Consider the following 19,842-nt stretch of genomic DNA (forward strand, 5'->3'; position numbering starts at 1 on the left):
AAAGGGATTGTCACAATATACACGTTCTCTTTCTGTGTTGCTGCTTTTACTTCAGGTCATTTGTGAATGGTTACAGATGACTGTTACTTAAGTTGTGTGAATTTTCAGAAAGGAAGAAGAATTCATCTTTTCTGCAAAATATGTAACCCTATGGATGCATAAGTCTTTTATTCCTGAAAATGCCCTAATTACTGGACTGCAAAACTGTACTTTGTCTGGCCCAGTAAGTCTTGTGCTCTTTACTGCATGGTTGCTCTTACAGTGAAGGTGGTACACTAACACAAACTCAGGGCTACTGTTTTTCAAAGTGAGGTTAAAAATCCCTGCTCAAGCATTATACCTGTGGTTAAAATACAGAGATACTTCTGGATGTGGTGTTCTGTTTCATATTATAAATCCTTGTGACATGTTTTATGGTAGATTGGTGTTGCACTGATTTGTACAAATGATCAGTTGATGCCACCTGTTCCTGATGATCATTTGAGGCTCAGTGACATTATGCTAATGCTGACTAACGAATCTTAAGAAATGGAAATTAATTTGTTTAGAGGAGGAGAAAAAAAAGCAAAATGCAATTAAATCTTCAATAAACCATATTCAAGATATACGGTACTTTCCCCCCATTCTGTGCAGTGTTCTCTGTTTATTTAGTTTCATTATGTTTACTCTTTGTCCTTCAGAGTACAGGCAAGTGTGACTAGCTTGTGCTTTTCTGTGTATTCACCTTTCTACCATGAAAGAGAGATTTAGACCCGGGAAGGTGTCTGCCAGTGGAGATAGTTTTAATTTGCTTGGAGTGTGAGTTTTGTGGTACCCGAAGTGAAGGTGAGAAAGTGCCCTGGAAACCCACACACTTCAAAGGTCTCCTGCTTGCATTACTTAACTGTGAAAGAAATGTACGGGGTTTTCTTTCCATTGTGTAGCAAATGAGGTTGATTCTGGTGATAGAGTGGCCATCTGCATATGAAGGTATCTGTCTTGCTCTAATGTGGCATCTTTGTAGTGAAAGTGTGAATTGTTCTGATGGCTGGCCGGGAGGCTAATCCTACCAGAAAGGTGAGAGGGGAGCATAGACCATTTCTTACACCACCTTTGTTTTCCTTAAAATACAGTTTAAAATGACAATTGAGAAGTGTTTAAAGAGTGGCTTTTTTCTGTCTTGCTAATGAGTAGTTAAGCATCAAAAAGCAAGAACTAGGAAGTTGCCCAAAGTTTCTTCTGAAGTATTTTAGTTCTGTTTGTATCAGGCAAAAGGAGTTACTGGGTTAATGCATTAATATTTACTGGCTTCTATTTTCAGAATATGAGTTACTCTTGGTAGTGTCTTAAATAAGGATTTGTTGAGTTTGTATACTGGTAGTTCAAAAAATATAGTGGGACAAAAATGTGAAATTTGCAAAATTGGTTTACGTCACAGTGTACTTCCATTCATGTTCTTTTGACTGCATTCCACAGCCTTAACTTGCAGCACACAATATCTGTCCTTCCCAGGGATGGGCCCTTCTTTTCACGGGCCTAGTGAAGTTTAAAGTCACTATTGTATTACCTGCATTTAAGTTAACATACTCTATTGTGTTACATAATTGCTTCTAAGTATATCCCAAATATATTAATTACATAAAACATGTTATTGTGTTCCTAATTTTTTATACCTGATAGGTTTAGTGACACTTTGATCTTTACCTTGGTAAACAAAAAGGTTTTGTCCAGATCTTGCATTGTGAAATTATTTTACTTGAAAGAAATAATTTTTCTTTGAAAGTGTTAGAGCAAGATTGAAAACAACACGTTTAGGTCACCACTCTTCCAGAAATAATTGATGTTCCTTACTCAAACAGATTTTAGTGAATCATCTCTCCCCAAATTAGAGAGTTAGTTTGAAGTAAGAAAGCACACCTGCTGATTTATTTGCAGTCAAACGGTAGTGGGGTAGCACCAAAGAAAAAAAGTTGGAATTGTGTTTTGTTCTACCTAAGTCAGTAGCTCAGAGCAGACACAATGATCCAAAGATTTCTGTAACTACATTTTTTATAGCTGCCATGCCAGGCACTGCGATGAGAAGGGTGATTTTCCTGCTGGTGGAGTTTCTTGCTGTTACAGATTTTGACAGCACTCGTGTTGTCAAATATTTCAGTATTTGAAAAAATGTATTTATCATGGAGTTGTTACACTAATAAAAGTAAAGCTTAGTTTGAGCTGTGGATAATAAAGATTTCAGAAGTGTAGTACTGCCTAGAAGATGACTGACTAGGTCGTCCCTAGCCCTCATTCCCACCTTAGTGATTGTTTCTGTCTGTGGGCAGCACTACAAAGGTTGGTCTTTGGAAAAGGCATCTGGAGGTAGACCACAGAATTTTTATCTTTGGATTCGAATCTGTGTTGAAGAACACTCACCACAAAACGGAACACTTGCTTTCCAAATCAGCTCTTTTCACTCGTGCTAGCTTCAGGGCAGTCACACCCCTCTCCTTGGGGGTGTGAAAGCTGTGGGTTTGGGTGTTTGCTGCTGTGCTTACTGCCACTGAAATAGTGAGCTGCTTTATTAGTCTGAGCATAGTGCTAATGAGATATGATGGTGGTGGAGTGTTTGATGGGAATGAACTACTCTTCCAGCTATTTATTTTGGAGCCATCAAGCTGGAGATCTTGAGACTGTGGTGTGCAGTTTCTGGTCCTTTGCAAGTGAGGGATTTGGAGCATTTCATTGTGCTTCTGTCTCTGCCACTGTTCATGAGGATGATGTTATTTGCATAGAACATATGAAGGTGCTTTTAGTCCACACCTTATCACAAAATTCTAGTGGTTTCTTGGGGTTTTTTCCTGACTCAGCTGAATTTTGAGAAGTAATTTGTTTAGAGTGTACCTGAAGAGTTTAATGCTCATTAAGTTATTTGTTCATTTTTTAACAAGTTGAGAGTTTGTGGAGGATAGAGAGTTTGCAGTTTATAAATTTCCCATAACTTTAAAAGCTTTTTTCTGTCAGCTAATTTACTCTTAATGACTATTCTGTGGTTGCTGTATAAAATGTCATGTGAATATGTCTGCTTAACCCTTTGCTGCTCACTATGGTGGAAAACATCAGCTGTTTATATTATAGTATCATCTTATCTGCTTTTTCTCCAAATTGTTTGCATAACCCTGAGCACTGCTAATTTTGATCAGCACTGTATTAAGAAAAGTGCCCTTTTGAGAAAGTTGCATAACCTACTGAACTCAATGATGACCTTAGAGGTGTGCAATAGCAGAGTTCAATGGCCTTTTTTGTCTTATCTATTTGGTTCTGTGAAAATTTGTCTTATCTATTTGGTTCTGTGAAAACTGCATTACACATGGCATATTTATGCCTCAGTCTTCCAGGCCTGCTTGATTATTGTGTAGTTGTCTGTATGATTCCACACTTCAAAACTAGTTTACTTATTTTTACATAAAAATTTACAGAGAGCTTAGAGAATGGATGTTTTATGTGGGATTGGGGGAATTTTGTCTTATGCATTCCTACTGTGGTGTTTAACTTGTTCCAGTAAAGAAGTGTTGGATTTTCATGTTCTGAGTTTATTTCTGTGCCCAAAATTTTGGCCAATATATTTTAGTAATGAAACTTCTAACTTTTATATTTCAGCAAAATTCCAGCATTTCTGAATGTGGTGGATATTGCTGGTCTTGTGAAAGGAGCCCACACTGGACAAGGCTTAGGAAATTCCTTCTTGTCTCACATTAACGCCTGCGATGGGATCTTTCACCTGATGCGTATGTAAACTTACCTGTTTTCTTTGGCTTAAGGACAGCATTGTTGTACTGTAATTAATAACTGTGGAGCAAATACCCATTACAATTAACTTCTACCATTCTATTCAAAGTCATCAGGTCCTGGGTTTTTCCAGCCTCTGCTATCTAACAGGTGCTTTATCTAACAGGCCTTTCTTCATTAGCCTTGTACTGAAGACTTAAAAAGAAACTGGGTTTTTGGAAATCTTTGGTAATGATGTGTAATTTTCTTTTGCCAGCAGTGCATGGCAGTGTATTAGTTTAATTTCATGAAGAAGGAGGAATGGAATGTGTCAATAAAAGACAGAAATGAAAGTAGAAATCTGGTGCTTTTGTAAATCTTTAAACTTTGCAGGTCCTGAGAGGATGAAGTTTCTTTGTTGCCTTTTACCAGCCTTTGGTCCAAGTTCCTGATGAGCTGTGTATCTTTGGGAGGCAGAGCCCTGAAACCAGCCTGGTGGGTGGACACTGAACACTGAATCTCTGCAGTCACAGCAGAAAGTGGCTGAAGAACTCGGGCAGGCTGCCTCTGTTCAAGGGCAATAGGCAGGGGACTGGAGGGTGAGACTTTAGCAAGCTGCAAAAAGGAGGTGTTGTTGAAGATGAGACCATAAGAATGATAAAGTGTTGGTAAGAAGAGCTGTAACAGGAAGTGATCAGGGGATTCTGTGTTTTCAATGCATCAAAAATTTAGCATTTGTTTTCATTTTGATTTGATCTGGAACACATTTTCACCTTTGAACACCGAAAGTGTTGCTCCCTGTCTTTCTGCTGTTGTGATATGCACCACTACTGCCTGTGGTAATGCCAGCATGGGAAGCAGAGTCCTTCAGAGAATTGGTCTTTTTGTTTTTTTATGGATGCCAGGCAGGAAGTCAGAAGCAGGTCATTGTGGATTTGTGCTGTAGACTTCAAGCTCTGCATGCTCAGTATATTGAAGAAAGGCTTGTTAGGTTTGACTTAGCTTGGTTCAGTTGGTAATTTTGCTGAAAGCAGTTTGAAAATTAAACAAGTTGTATTAAGGTAACAATAGGTAAAGAAAGTGGCTTGATAAGAATAGAGTATGATAAGATAAACTTTGGGTAGCTCACCAAATGTATTTTGTAGTTCTAGGCTAAAGGGTTTGAGCCTGTTTTCTTTATTTATCGAGGATGTGTTAAACTGCATTTTCTTTAGGACAGAAGGTTTATTTGTGGGTTTTTTTAGCTGCCATAACAGAATACACTGTTGTTACCTCTTTGTGCTCTGAGAGGTTTTTTGGAGAAGGCTGTGGCCTATCAGTGGATGCACCACAACATACACAGGTGAGCTCTTACATGGCATAAAGCTGAGGACAAATGCTCTGTTTCCACCTGGCTGATTCTCTACTTTCTTTACTTCATTTAGAAAGAGAGAATACCCCCATCTTGAAATGGCTGTGGATTTTCCACTTTCAAATTTACAAATCCTTGTTAGACTGTTACTTTTCCTGAGATATATGGTTTTCATTAAATCAATAAAAACATTGTTTAAGTGTCTAAGGTATATTTTAATATATGCAAAGAAACAAGCAACATATGGTAACCACACATGGTAGGATAACAGGACAAGTAAAAGAAGAGGTAAGTTTGTGTTGAGCACCACTGTATTTTTATACATGACTAGTGACAGTATGAAGAAGATTCTCTTAGCTCAGCAAACAAGGCAATTAAGTTTTCCCCTGAAGAACAGAGCAATCCATTCTTGGGTTTTGATACTTTCTGTAGATTTTTTTTTTCTGTAAAAGTGCACAAACTGAGAATGATTTACTGATACTTATACTAAACCAGTTGGTCTCCATACACTTAAAAAGAAAGCTTTCAGATGTTACCCTGGTTTCTTAGAGCTAGGAGTATAATTTACTTTTGGTCACAGCCAGTTTTGAAAACCTCAGACAGATATACTCGCTTGCTTACTGGCTGAGTGAATGGGGGATTTAATTTTGAAATGGTTGTCTGTCCTGGATAATGGTGTTTGCAGTCCCTTGGTAACCTGACACGTGCTTTGAGGTATTTACAGCTTTGTTCATCTTCCAAGTTTCACAGTTTAATTTGAAACATTGCTGATGGTTCTGTTCTCCATGTTTCAGGTGTACTGCAGTTTTAACTGAGGCAGCAGTGTGTTTTGTGGTGACAGAGGGCAGGCTGTTTGAAGGTTATCATGGTGTTTCTTCCCCAGTTTAATGGCTTTAACCACCTTTCAACTTTTATGGCAGATCGGTCACAAGTACTTGTAGAAAATTACTTTCTTTATATGGTGAACTATAAATGGCAACTTTGTTATAAATGTAAATTTACAAATTACACTTAAACAATGCTTCACTGAGGAAAATGGTAGGTATCAGTATGTAGTCCTTGCTGTATCTCTATGAAGTGTTTGAACATACTGGATGTTAAACAGCCAGAGCTCTTCATGTTTTTGAATTTCTCTTCCCACTGATATTTTGCAGTCCTAGTTTTCTAGCAAATATGTTCCACATTTTTCTCTTATTTTTAGTTTCTTTAATGAAATCCAGTCTCTTCAAAGGTACAGAAATTGGGAGGAAGCTTGTCTGTAAGAGTACTTTGCTATAAAGTGCTCCTTTTCAATTAATAAAAGAACATGTGGGTTGGATGCCCAATATTTTGAGTAGGGCAGGTAACATTGGGTTTTGACCTGTGCCATGCCCCGGTGTGCCAGCCCCGGGAGGATCGTGTGAGCTGCCTGCGGTCACTTGGTGCTGAGGGAGGGCAGACAGGGCTGGGAAACTCCTGCTTTGCTCCTCTGGAACGGCTCTGACTTCACAGCAGAGGAACTCCAGCTGCCTGTTAGCAGCAGGATGGGGAGTTTGGTAACTGATAATCCGTGAAATCTTGTTCTTTGTGATAAGAGTGAAAGAACTACGAAGCTAGGTAAACATCCCCTGCGGTCTTACGGAAGTGACTGGTGTGACCAGTGAGAATGGGTTCCTAGAAAGCTTTAATTGCTTTTACTCCAGTTTTATGTTTGTTAAAACTGGAAATGTTTACTCCACCCCCTGGTTCTGCCTCCTTCAGGGTTTTAGCTAATTTCTAAAGCTATTTGTCATTAGTTAAAGCTTCAATAGCTATGAATCACGTCAATTGAGTGTAGTTTATTATTACTTGAAAAAAGCGCTAATCAAAACTGAGTTTGACAATATTTTTGCTGATTTTTGCTCAGCATTTAAAATCAAGTTGACTTAATTTTTTTACCATCATGAAGGTTAATGGTAACTTTTAGTAATACTGCCAGTGTTTTGATTTGCCCACAAAAATCAGTGTGATAATAAAGTGTGAAAATAAGATACATCCTCTTTTTTCACTTATTTTTTTTTACTTCCTATAAAAACATTCTAATCCTCTGTAGCCTTTATATACATGAGGTGTGATGTGTTTTCTCCCCATATTCTCTAACAAGAAACCATTCCTGCTGATTGCTGCTCCTGGAATCCAAGGAGGCATGTGAGGATATCATTTAGCCACACTCCACTGCACTAACATTTTGGTGAACAAAGTATGACTTACATCTCACCCTTTCAGCATGTGTGTTCTGTGCTTTGGGAATCACAGTGCCTCAGTTTATGCAGCTGTAGCTTGGCTCTGTCACTTCTAATATCTGAAGCTGGTTTTTTCATCTTTATAATGTGTCAAAATTCACCTTGAAATGATATCTGATGTTTTAAGACTTACCTGTCTTAAAAAAAATTGTATTGTCTTTGACATGTTTTGGTTCAATTTTTTTAAGATTTGGTTTTGGTTTATGTTAAGTGTAATTGACACCTGTTAAAAAAGGGTTGCCTTACAAAGGGTTTACAAATACAAACCTTTCACTGCTTAGCTACCAAAGTTTTAAAATTTCTGCACCCATCAAACGTGTTAGTGTTACACGATCAAGATGTCTTGATGTATGCTGTTGAGTAGATGATAGCTTCTACTGATATTTTCTCCTATTTACTGTTAGAGCAACTGAATTAAAGTTTAATAAAGTATTTGCAATGGCTCATAGTTCAGCTAAACTTTCAGTTGGCTTTCAGTAATTTCTCCATTTAAATCCAGAAATTGTGAAGGCTTTCAAAATTAACTGGCAGTTGTGTCTGTGTATTAATCTAATGCTTTTGGGGTTTTTGTTTGTAGATTTGTTTGTTTGGATATTTTTCGGTTAAATATTGTACAGTGTTTTGATTTTGAGAAAAGGCTTTGCATAGGAGATTTTTCTGATCAGAGTTATCAAAATAGCATTCCTCTACTCCTTTTAGCAAAATCATCACCAAAAGTGAAATAATTTGTATTTGCAAGACTGTTTTTGCATTACATGTTGCAATTTCAGAATGCCAGGTCACAGAAAAAAACAAGCTAGGGATCATTGTCTTAGGCCATGTGTTACCTGTCTCTGAATTCTGTCTCCATGTTCTGATACTGTGCCCACTGCCTTGGAAGGGAAGGCTATTAATACTTACAGAGATACATACAAATTTGCTTATCATTAGTTTTTCCTCATTTAAAAAAATGCTTTGGTTGCAGCAGAGGAGGATTTTTCAGAGGTTGCTCAGCTGTGTTTTACTTGGGAGCTTTTATTCATGTGGATCTCCTCCTACAGCAGCAGTTTTGTACCTGCAGGCAGAAACAGAGTGCACATGTAGTGAATGGTCCCTGGCTGCATCTCATCAGGTGTTTGCAAGCCCCTTGGTGCTGTACTGCATTCTGTGGTAATGAGCAAGACTGGGGACAGTCCCTGCTCAAAGCAGGTGAAGTTAAGCTCTGAGGCAAACAGTGTTCTTCTAGAGAGGAATTCTATATGCATACAAATCTTCATTCCCTTTTGGTAGTGTGGAGTAAAAGGAAGCATGTTTGAATAAACTTTTTTTTTCCTCCATTTGAATGCAGTATTCAGTTTGAGGCAAAAAGACCCCACAAAAATACCTGATGAAAAAGGGACTTGAAGAGACAATGAGCCGTGGAAGACTCATTCCTAGGAAGCACTGCCTTGACACAAGATTTCTTGCAGGGAAACACACAGAGTTATCATTAGTGTCATGTACTAGCTTCAAGCCACCTTGGAGACCTAGTGCTGGCTGACTGTTGGGTTTTTCTCACTGGATCCAAGGATGGAAGCACAGCAGACTTTTTGCTCAGAAATAATCTTGGTAGAGAGGAGAAATGTTTGTACAGATATCTGCTCAAAGAAGCCTCTTGAGAAATAACCATGTAGGATTGGAGTGTTTGTGCAGCACCCAGCAGCACAGGCAGTGGATGTAAATGAGCCAGAGAAGGCATCACAGTGGCTGTTGTCTTTTGTATGTGCCTATTCTTCAATATAAGGACATGGAAAGAGATTTGGGATGAAGGCTGATGCTTAAAAGCAGTTGCTTGTACAAGGATATGAAAAGCAGAAAAGAGCCCCGTGTGTGCTTTGGACACTAGTGTATTATTGTCCAAAATGTTGATAGTAGAATTAAAGGACCAGGATGGAATTCTTGTGAACCTTCTCTCATGCAGTTTTACTACTTTGAAACCTACACCTGCAAGAGGGAGGGAGGCATTTTGTACACCAGCATCCTGTTTGATAGATTAGTGCCAGTGCAGGATCAACGAGCTTAATTTGGCCAGCTGTGGAAAACTTTTAACTAACTAGATTTTTCACTTAGGCAGGAAGATAATTACAGGAAGGGCAATACCCTCTTATGCTGCAAAATTGCAGAAGAACGTTGCAAGATCTATCATTGTCCTTGAACATAATGTTAGTGTTTGAGATGCAGGAAATCACATTATAAAATCACTCTAATCTTCTGTTTTATTGCTGGTGTTTCTTTTCTTTTGGTGTGTGTACATGAACAAAATTTGTGGGTTTGGACCTCAAAGCTGTTTGCAGTATTCTGTTTGCAGCTTTGTCTCCAGCAGAGGAGTGAATTTGTTTTCCTGGGCATGTGGGTGCAGCTTGTGGAACAGGTGCTGGAAAATTGTCATCACTGTAGTGAGTTAGCTCTTGTCTTTATTGAACAGTAAATTACATTGCCAGATGCAGTAAAACTGATACCTGAGCTTTAGTCCGTGTTCCTCTAAGGCCAGGTAGTTACAGTTTAAAGCACAAATAAACTCAGATAAGTGTTAAAGTAGGTTTCGTTCTCAAATTTCTCACAAATAGTTGTTCTGAGAGCTGAATAAGCCTCCCCAAATATATGGATATTAGGAGCAAAAATTTATATGTATCACATTAATCCATGAATTAAATAAATGTCTCTCAAGGATATACTTTACTTCTCCAGATAGAGAGTGCTATGAATGCTCAAACGTAATGTTATTAATCAAACAATCCAAAATTTGTTTTATGTTGAGGTTGCCTCTTGATGTCTCAAGTTGAATTTTGATTGTATAGTACCTAGGAGATTTCAGTCTCAAATATTGTAAAGTCTATAATTTTATTTAATTACTTATTCTCATTGAGAAGGAAAATTACTGTTCTTGCATTCTTGTCTAGCCTTTATCATAGTTTGATAATGCTAGATTTGTTAGTATCATGCTAATTGAAGTGACAGTGCATTTTGGAACCCACTTTGTCATTCATTTCTAGCATAATATCCTCTTTATGTCCACTTCCTTTTTTGTATCAGAACAGATGAAAACATAAAATTTCCTGTCTAAAGGCCACCACCCTTGCTAGAGTAGCAGCATCTAATGCTGTTCTATTTATAGATGGAACTTGTTAAGTTTCCTCAGCAGGGACTTAAAGCTATGACCTCGTAGGCCAGAAACAGGAGAGCTACCTACTGAGCTACAAGGGCAATCTCTCAATTCTAAAGAATACATAGAAAATTTCTAATATACTGTACTGTGAGTCATAAAGTACTTGACCAGTAAACCCTCCCTCCCCTGAGAATAAAGACCAGGCAGGCTATCTTTACTGAGTCATTGCTATTATTTGACCTACAACTACTTTTATTATAGTTCTGTGTGTGTGATTTGGCAGTGTGTAATTGCTATTTAGGCAATGTAGATGAGTTTTTCCTCTGTAGTACTTGAAAGAAATCATCCATGTGTGATAGAGTTGGGGTGTTCAGGTGACTGTTTCTGAAATACATGTTTACCTGTTTGAGTGGGTGCCTTTGATGATGTAGAGTATCCTGACTTTTTAAAAACAGTGATAGTTTAATAATTTATTAATAATTTTTATTTGTTGTTTCATGGACTTTCTTGAAAGCTTGAAGGGAAACATACTGCAGATGGGTTTGGTTTGTTATTCTAATACGAAATGTGAAAGCCTGCTTTCTTTCCTTTGGTTAGAGGAAGGTTACCTCAGAAAAGGGAAAGTCAGTTCTTTGCAAAAAGATAAGTACCTGAGTGTTTTCACTTTAATTAGCTGCATGATTATATCAGAAAGGTAAGTAGTCTGTAAACTGAGAATATTATAGCATCCCTTTCAGAAAGCTGTGGAAGTTTTTTGGGGTTTTTTTAATGCAGAGTTTTAAGGAAAACTTTAAACTAGAGAGGTTCCTTGAAGCCCTTCTGTTTCTCGGTTGAATCAGAGATGGCAATGCTCTAGCACAGCCGAGGCCATGGGCTGCCCGGGGTTTGTGAACGGCAGCAGGAGTTCACTGGTGCTGCTCAGGGGCTCTTTGTCACTGTCCCTCATTGCTTTGGAGCTTAGTATGCAGGTGAGTCAATACCAAACGAGCTGAGGTGACAATTCCCAAGGCTTGTGTGACTTCAGTATTAAAACAGACAAGGAGCAGTTTACATATCTGATTGCTGTGTACTGAACAGTGGAGTTACTACTGCAAATGAAGACCAGGAGGAACCTGGCTTTGGGTTTCTTATTCTGGCTGTGAGTTACTTATCTTAGACAAATGAAATAGGCTTCTGGGTTAGTGAAGATATGCTGTTGTAAGACTTAATTAATATATACCTCCTTTTTGTTCTGTATCAAGCAGATTTGTCTGAGATGCTTGGGTTGTCAGTTTAGAGTTCCTTTGTCTTTGCCTATGAGAGTTTATGAGACTTTAATAAACCAACAGAAAAACCTCAGGTTCAGTTTCCTTTCAGGATTGCTATTTATCAGAGCAGCCTGGTTTCTACAACAGCCAGAATGCCACTTTTAGAAAAATAGGTGTCTGTCCTTTCCAAGTCATACATTGTGCCAGACTTGTACACGGGATGGGAAGGTCTTCTGTGAGCTGAAGTGCCACCATACTCCTTTTCTCATGGATATGCTGCCATTTTCTTCTGTGCTATTGGAACTGATTGTGAAACCATGTAGTAAAAGGGGTTTTGAATCTTAAAAATAACCATATTCTTCTTGCTGAGTTACCTTAAAAATAGGTAATTTCTCTAATCAGATTTAATATGTAATACAGCAAACAGTCATGCTGTTCTATCTGAGAGAGCATTAGGCTGAGATTGGTAAGATGAAAGATGTTTGTAAAAAGGTAGCCATAGGAAATACGCCAGTTGCATCCTTTTTTTTTTCCCTCCCTTTTTTCCTCTAAGTTTACAAGACTTAGGGATGTTTTCTTTCAAACCTTGCACATTGTCCACTGGAGTCTGAAGAAATCTGACTGTTATTTATGCTGAGATGTTACTGAGATGCAGGGTTTGATTGCAGATGTGCCTTTGTGTTGTTGTAATGCTGCAGTATTGATGTGGAAATCTTCTGACTTCTTTTGGTGAGCCTTCAGCAAAGATAGTTGGTATGTTTTCAATATGCTTTCCAGACTTTCTCTTCTGTCCTGATGAAGTCCAGCTTCACTTTGGCTGAAGATGAAGTTTTGCTCTTTTACTTGGGTTTACAGGGAGTTATGTATTAGTCAGTTATCAATGGCATCTCAGCAGAAATTCTTATGGCCTGCTTTTTTTTATTGGAACTAGTTTGGAACTTGTCACTCTTGTATTTGCTCCACTCAGCTTCTCCCAGCTATTTTTTAGCGTATTTCAAGATGATTTTTTATCCTGGGATCTTCTGTCGAGAACAGAACTAGCAATGGCTAGATTTAAATTCTGGATGTTTATCAGCAGTAGTTGCAAGAGCTGCTTTGGAAACTGTTGCTTTAGTTTTGATGCCGGGGGTCTCCAGCCTCAAACAACACCCTGGAGCCACTGTGCCTGGAAACAATTAACAAAATATCAAGCCAAACTTTCTTTTTTTTTTTCAATACCTCAGAAGTGCTACTTTTGGTTCTTATTTTACATTTTGTAGTTAAAGTGAAGCTTCATCTGTTGTTGATAAAATAGCAAGAGGATTCTTCAGAACCTCAGTGTTTATCTTTAGATACATAATTAAATTTCCGCGTATTCAAGTAATACATGATTAATTTGTTTTGTTTTAAAGTTAATTTAAAAGACTTACTTTACAAAATCAAACAACATTCTTTCTTCTTTCTCTCTACTACCTTCATCTCCCCACTCCATCATACAGGTTTTTCTCCTGATAGGGATGATGGCAGAAGTTTCTGTACCTCAGACTCACTTTACTAGTTAAACTTTTAAAATAAGTTTGAGCATAGGTTTGTATTTCAGTACTAGCCTAGATAGCTGTTACTGAGATAACAGTTCCTTGACACTTACTGCATATTTTTATGCACCCAGCTTTGGTAATTTGATGTGAAAATTAATGTGTCAAAGCTAAATAGCAGTAGGAATGGGAAGTTGAGTGTGTGAAAGTTTAAGACTCTGGGTTGGGTTCTCTCAAGTGTCAAAAAGCAGAAAAATTAATCCGGTGAATGTCACCATAGAAATTGTGTGTGTGTAGTGTACAAGATAAGAAATATTGATGTCACATTTTTAAATTGTTAGGAATGTCATAGTGAAACTGCCATGCAGAGGAGAAAGTTTAATATGTTGTATGTGAGTTTAATCTATCCAAACCAGCAAACTCTAAAATGTTTTAATCATAAGCAGATGATTATTTCGTAGTTTAATTACAAGGCAGAATATAACGATTATTTTGGTATTTTTATTGCATTTTTGTCTTCTCAACTTACCTTCTAGTTTTTAAAAAATGTAACAAAATCAGTGAATACTGCTCTAGCTCTACTGCTCTATTTTATTTTAGTTTTAGTTTTTCAATCTGAATTATCTCTGTGTTTATGGTGTCTTTTATTTTGAAGTCCTTTGCACTGAAATGCAAAGTAAATGAAGTATGTTCCTCCATTCTGTGCAGCATAGCTGCTTTACTTATTTTTTTAATAACTCTCTGTGTGCGTAAAGAAAAGAAAACTGTTCATTGGACTGTGCAGTGTTTGGAAAAAACCATGCTGTTTTGTAATGCCACTCTTGGCCCAAAACTACTTTAAGCAACAACTGAAATGCTTCACTTTCAGTTGGTCTTGAGACTTAAAAATACACTCACAGAAATTTCCTTCCAATGGTACCACAGTATTCAGTTATTGTTTGAGATGGATATAGAAGAGACAGTCAGCAAGAAAATAAAATTTTTTTTTGTCTTAAACCGATTTTAATTTATATATCACAAGGTTTAAATATTGAGTGCTTTGTGCAGTTACAAAATGTTGTGAGTGTAGGCAGAGCTCAAGTCAGCGGGATCCAGAACCTTACTTCAGTTTCTGCTTTTGAGAAAATAATGGATAATTTCCCCTAAGCCATAGTTCATCTTTGTAGTTAGTATGTTGAGCTTTTATTTGTAGAGATTGTTTAGTTATTATGATGAAACATACTATAAAAATTTTGATTGTGAAGAGTTAAAAAGCTCTTAGTGTTTTCTTTTTATAAGCCACCTGTTGCCTTAGATGCATAAGTGTATGGATTCGAACAAAGTGCTCATCACTTGTCAGCCATCAGTGGCAGCATAAAAATTACTTGTGGTGCTTGCTTTGCAAGAAGTTCTTTTGTGTTTGTGACATCAGCTTTGTTTTATACAATTAAAGTATTACACGCTAGAATAATCTAAATTGCAACCACTAAATGGTGGTGTAGTTCTTTTTTCACAGAGCTGAATTTGTTTACTGGTTGTATACAGCTATTGACTACTGTTTAACATGACATGTCCCTTTTGCCTAGAACAGTCTTTGGAAAAGGTGTTTTTTTGTGTCCTGTTCTTGTCTCCCACCCTCTCCATTCCTCCTCCCCTCTCCATTATGGAAAGCTTTTCCCATACTTTTTTTAACAAGTAGATAAAAATACGTTAGGCTTCAGGGTTTTTTTTTTCCAACTAGCAAATTAGTGGCACATGATGATACTGCAACAGAGAAGAAAGCCTTGCAATGAAGTGATCTGGACTGCAGGAGATGTTTTGTTCCATATGAACACGTTTTGATGTGAACAGAGTAGTTTTTGTTTGCACGGTTTAAAATAAGACCCACAAGCAAACCATGTTTTTCTGATTCTGACCTTACTGTACCAATGACTGTACAGGTAGCTACTGAATGGCTTTCTCTGTTGGAAATACCTAATCTGTGGTGTTCTGTTCCTCTGTTATTGCTGCATTTTTCTTTTATTTTCATGTCTTCCCATTTCAAAGTGAACGGGAAGAATTTGCATGTAACTTGGCTATGATTTTTTAAAGTTGTTCTCCTTGTATTAAAACAGATATTCATTGCTATAGAAATTAGTGCAGAGTCGACTGTCCCCTTCTCAAATGATATTGTATTGAATAAAATGTGATTTTTGTGGAAAATTCAACCAAGTGGTGAAATTAGTATAGTTTTTTGTATGTTGGCTGAGTATGCAGTAGACCTGTCTTGCTCCCTGTAACCTTAGGAAAGGCATAACATCTCTTCAAAATTTCCATATGCTTGAAGTCAGGTGAGGCATCGTTTCCATTTGAAGAAATGAGGCTATAACTAAGCTACCTTATTGCTGATTTTTGTATTCAATTGCTCTGGTTTTGGAAGGAATACATGACTACTGTGTAATTCCATATTAATTTGTGTGCAGGACTTACTGGGTCTACTGAATCTGTGATAAAATCTCTGTGGCTGTATAGTAGTCCTGGAGCATTAAAGGCTCTCTCCTCCTTGGGCCTAAAGCCCTGAGACAGGAGCATATAAATTCAACTTTCCTATTCTTTCACACTGGTCTATTAACTTGCCCTTCTGAGGAGTAATCCAAGTTAGAGATTCAGATAGAAATTAGGTTAAAAGTAACTTAGAGTCAGACAGTGATTACAACACTGTTCCAACAATAATCACGTGAGCATGTGGTATGAAAAGAACATAAATGGAAAGTAAAGACCATGCAAAACAGTATTAAAAAATACAGTTCTCATATAGTCTCTTCCCATACAGTGGCTTTGATAAGAATATGATTATTTTTAAACTGATAAGCCATTAACAACATTCACTTTATTAAGATACTTCAATTTTATTATTCCAGCATAATTCTAAGGTGCTAACTGGCTAATTATTAATTCATGCTCTCATCCTTTCACAGTTTCCTGTTTTCTTTTTTCCTAGAATGAGTATGTAAGCAAGTAGGGGAGAGAGAACAAAAGTGACCTTTTCAAGTACTTCTATATTTTTTCCAAGGGTGCAGTTCTTCTATTTAGTCATACTGTGTGATTCAAATTCCATGAATTGCAGTCAAGTTCTGCTCAGTATGAATAAAGATGGCTTGGTCTGAACCTTCACTAATCAGTATATATTTATAGAAAACAAAAATAAACATCTTCCTCTCTTCTGTATTGATTACTTTTGCAGACTCACGTTAAGGTGACTGTGCCATTTAGAGTGAATAATTTAGCGTATGAGTTAATTGATCATTTACAAATTCACATTCTTCTTGTGAGGAGATAGACTGTTTCCTTCTAGTTGATTTGTCACACACTGAAATAAAATAACAACACTCATATGCTTGTTTAAATTTTATTTTTCCCCCCTCTCTGTGTGGTTTACTATGAATGGGTTTGAGTATTAATGGATGCAGTTGCACTCTTAAATAAATAATTGGGAGAGGTGTAACTGTGTGTAGATATTTTCCTTATGGAGAAGTATTCCAGTGTCCAGTTGACTTGCTTTAGCCATTGTTGGAGCTGGGAAGTGCACTGTGAACAGGCCTAGCAGAGCAAAGGTACTGCCAGCCCAGTTGGCTGCTCAGCTTTTCAGTTGTCTTGCTCACTTAACCTCAGCAGGGTTGCAGTTACTGAGAGAAGATAAAACCATTCAGAATTAAATTTGCTTTTAATGAAGCCCCTTATTTTTTTAAAAAGGTGTTAGATATTATTAAATTTTCATTTTCCTCCTGTATGGTTGGTGTAATGTTTCCATGCTAAGGTATTTTGACTTCCTAGTCTTTTGCTAGTCTTGCTGTAGATAGAGACGTGCAGGTTGCTGGTCAGTGGATGAAGGGAACCAGTTGAGTCCAGGGGAGCAGTGTATCCGAGTGGTGTCTGGGTGTGTGCTGCAGTCATACAAGGAATCCCTTCATCTGGTTCCCATAAGCAACATCCAAATTCCCTCCCTGCTGGAGAGAAATGCTGCTTTTGTCAGCTAAAAACATCAAGTTAGGCTTTTCTCTCATCTCCTTCTGTTTATGGACTTTTTTTTTCCAGAATGCCTCTGCACATTGTTTGCTGATTTGAGGGGATTTTTTCGCTTCCCATTTTGTTTTCTTGCTGTGTAACAGCAGGGTGATGTTGGTTAACAGGATTTTGTGCATCAGTGGTGCTATTTGCTAGAATGTTGTTAATTTACTGTATTAGAGCAGTGAAAATATGAGAATTGATAATTTGTTCACAGTCTCAGAGAACTAAAAGCGTTTTGACTGGAAAGATATCTCTGAGACCACTGCAGCTGTAGGAAAATTATTTTAAGTTGAAATGTTGAATTTGCTGAAATTTGATAAGTTAGTACAAAGCATTTTCAAATCTCACCCATAAAATCACTGTGAAGTTACTTTTTTTTTTCCTGTTTTAAGCTTTGCCTTGGAGAACAAATAGCGTTCTTTGTTTCAGAACATGTGTAGTTATGTGGAAGTGCATTCTGTTTTATACAAGCACCGCCTAGAAATACTTCCACATAACTGGGCTGAAATATTCAGCATTTTTGAGAAGAAAGAACCTTTTGGAAATCTTTGGTAAGGGAAAATACTACTTGCATTTAAATGCAGTTTGAATTCATGAATCAGTATCATATGCCGCCAGTTTTGATGTCTTGATGGTGTGAGTAGACGGGTGAGCTGGGCTTTGGGCTGGCAGTGGGGGAGAAGGGCAGATGGAGCTGCATTTGAGAGCAAGGCTGTGTTCCTGTGGAATGCAGACAGGGTCCAACTGCCTCTCTTACGAGGAAGGGATATTGTAATATTATCAGCAATGTTGTATTGAAAATTGAAGAAAAGTAACTGAAAGCACATTGTAAAGAAACAGATGATTTAAATGATTCAGAGAGCATTTCCAATGTTAGTAATCAGCAAACCACAGAGAAATTTGCTTGTGATCAGAGTTCTGATTTTTCACCAAAACAGAATGTCTAGTCAAGGGTAATCCATCTTCTGTTCACCTAACATGTTTTTTCTTAGCTATACTGCCTACCAATTTATTTAAAGAAAAAGATTTTATATGTGTATGTACTATTAAATAAATGTCAGAATGGAAATTTAACAGCTTTATAGCTTTTTGGAAGTTTCCTTCTTCTATAGTAACATCTCAAAAAATTTAGAAAATTTTTATAGGCACAAATTGTTTGAAAAGTAAGCATTCAGTTAATGTTGGCTAGCTGAAAAACAAAATGCATCCTGTTCTCGCAGCACTGGAGCAGATATGTTTTCTTCAAACTTTTTTCTTTGGTACCAGAAAAGTCTCTTGTTGATTTGTTGTGTGTTTCTTCTAAACTTTTTGAAGTTTAAGCATGATATTTTCAAAAGATCTGAAATATCAAAAGGCAATAGGGATGCTTTCATTCTGTGTTACGTGATATAGTTGGGTTTTTATTTTAATCCCTGATCTAATTTAGGTTAGAACATTACATTACCTAAAAAAGTACGTACAGTGTCCTGTATCAAGGTTGTTACAAAATGAGAAAAATTAAACAGTGAACTGTATTTTTATAATTAACTCCTTTGGAATCGTAAGGTTACTTTAAAATGGGATGTAACTCTTACGGAATCTTCTTTTCTGTCAGATTCTCCTCTTGAGCTAGCAGGGTGTGAGGTCTGCTGGAGCAGTTCTGGCCTTTGCCTTGCTCCTGTCGGCTCTGTGGGCAGAGGGTGGGCAGGCTGTGAGCTGGGTGAAGCTGCATGAGGGGATGGTGCTTCTTGACTTGCTGGGCTGGGGGGCATCTGTAGCAGCACTGTTAGAGGCATCAGTGTAAATGTTTGAATAATGCATTTGCCTTTCACATAGCCTTAGAAATTTGGGGAGTTTTGTCATCTTTCATGTATTGTGAAAAGGTTTAAATATTGTGGCTCAGCATCTTCTGAGAATCTACTAGTTTTAGGAACCCTAAAATAATTCTATCTTTTTTTTATAACAGTGATTGCCTCTTCAGGATAGATGTGGTCCAAGACAAATGCTACATGATAGCTTTTGGGGAAAAATTGCAAGGAACCTTCCTACAGTAATTGGATGAAAGTTTTTTTATAGATTTAAGGGCATCTGATGGACAAGGACGTGCTTCAGAGACTTCAGAAATTGGCAGAAGCATAATGGCCCATATGATCCTTTTCTTTTGAAGAGTTTTGAGATGGAAAGAATCTTCATTCTGTCTAAGAATGATTTTTAGGTTTATTTTATGAGGAAAATAATACTAAGGTAAAACTAAACCTTGAACAAATGATGTTTTGTTCTGGAATTGGTCAGCATTGTCTATTTCAGAGTTTTCTGAAAGTGTCTCACTGTCCATGAGTTTGACAGTATGTATCACAGCCTATTGAAGAAGTTGTGGTAGCAGTGGTATTTTAAAAGGCAAGGGTCAAGTGAACGATAAAAACATTAGTATTTATTTTTCTTTCTGGAATGTTTGAATTTAAAATACTCTTTTTTATCAGAGAGGAAATGTTTCAAGATACATGTTTCCTCATGCAATTTGAAGTGGCCTGCTTGATACAGGCTTTCTTTGCTGTGTGATACAAATGTTCATACTGACATTCACGTGTAGAGAATTTTGAGAATTTGAGTGTAC

General features: G+C 37.3%; 1 protein-coding gene across 1 annotated transcript in view; it reads left to right on the plus strand.

The window, feature by feature from the left end:
- Positions 1-19,842, plus strand: part of OLA1 (Obg like ATPase 1) — a 94,259-nt gene that overhangs the window by 7,514 nt on the left and 66,903 nt on the right. The window contains exon 4 of the mRNA XM_063400493.1: positions 3,619-3,746. Within this exon, the coding sequence (XP_063256563.1) occupies positions 3,619-3,746 (128 nt within the window). The remainder of the gene's footprint in view (positions 1-3,618; positions 3,747-19,842) is intronic.

This window comes from Prinia subflava, chromosome 6 (assembly GCF_021018805.1).
Source record: "Prinia subflava isolate CZ2003 ecotype Zambia chromosome 6, Cam_Psub_1.2, whole genome shotgun sequence".
Classification (NCBI taxonomy): Eukaryota; Metazoa; Chordata; class Aves; order Passeriformes; family Cisticolidae; genus Prinia; species Prinia subflava.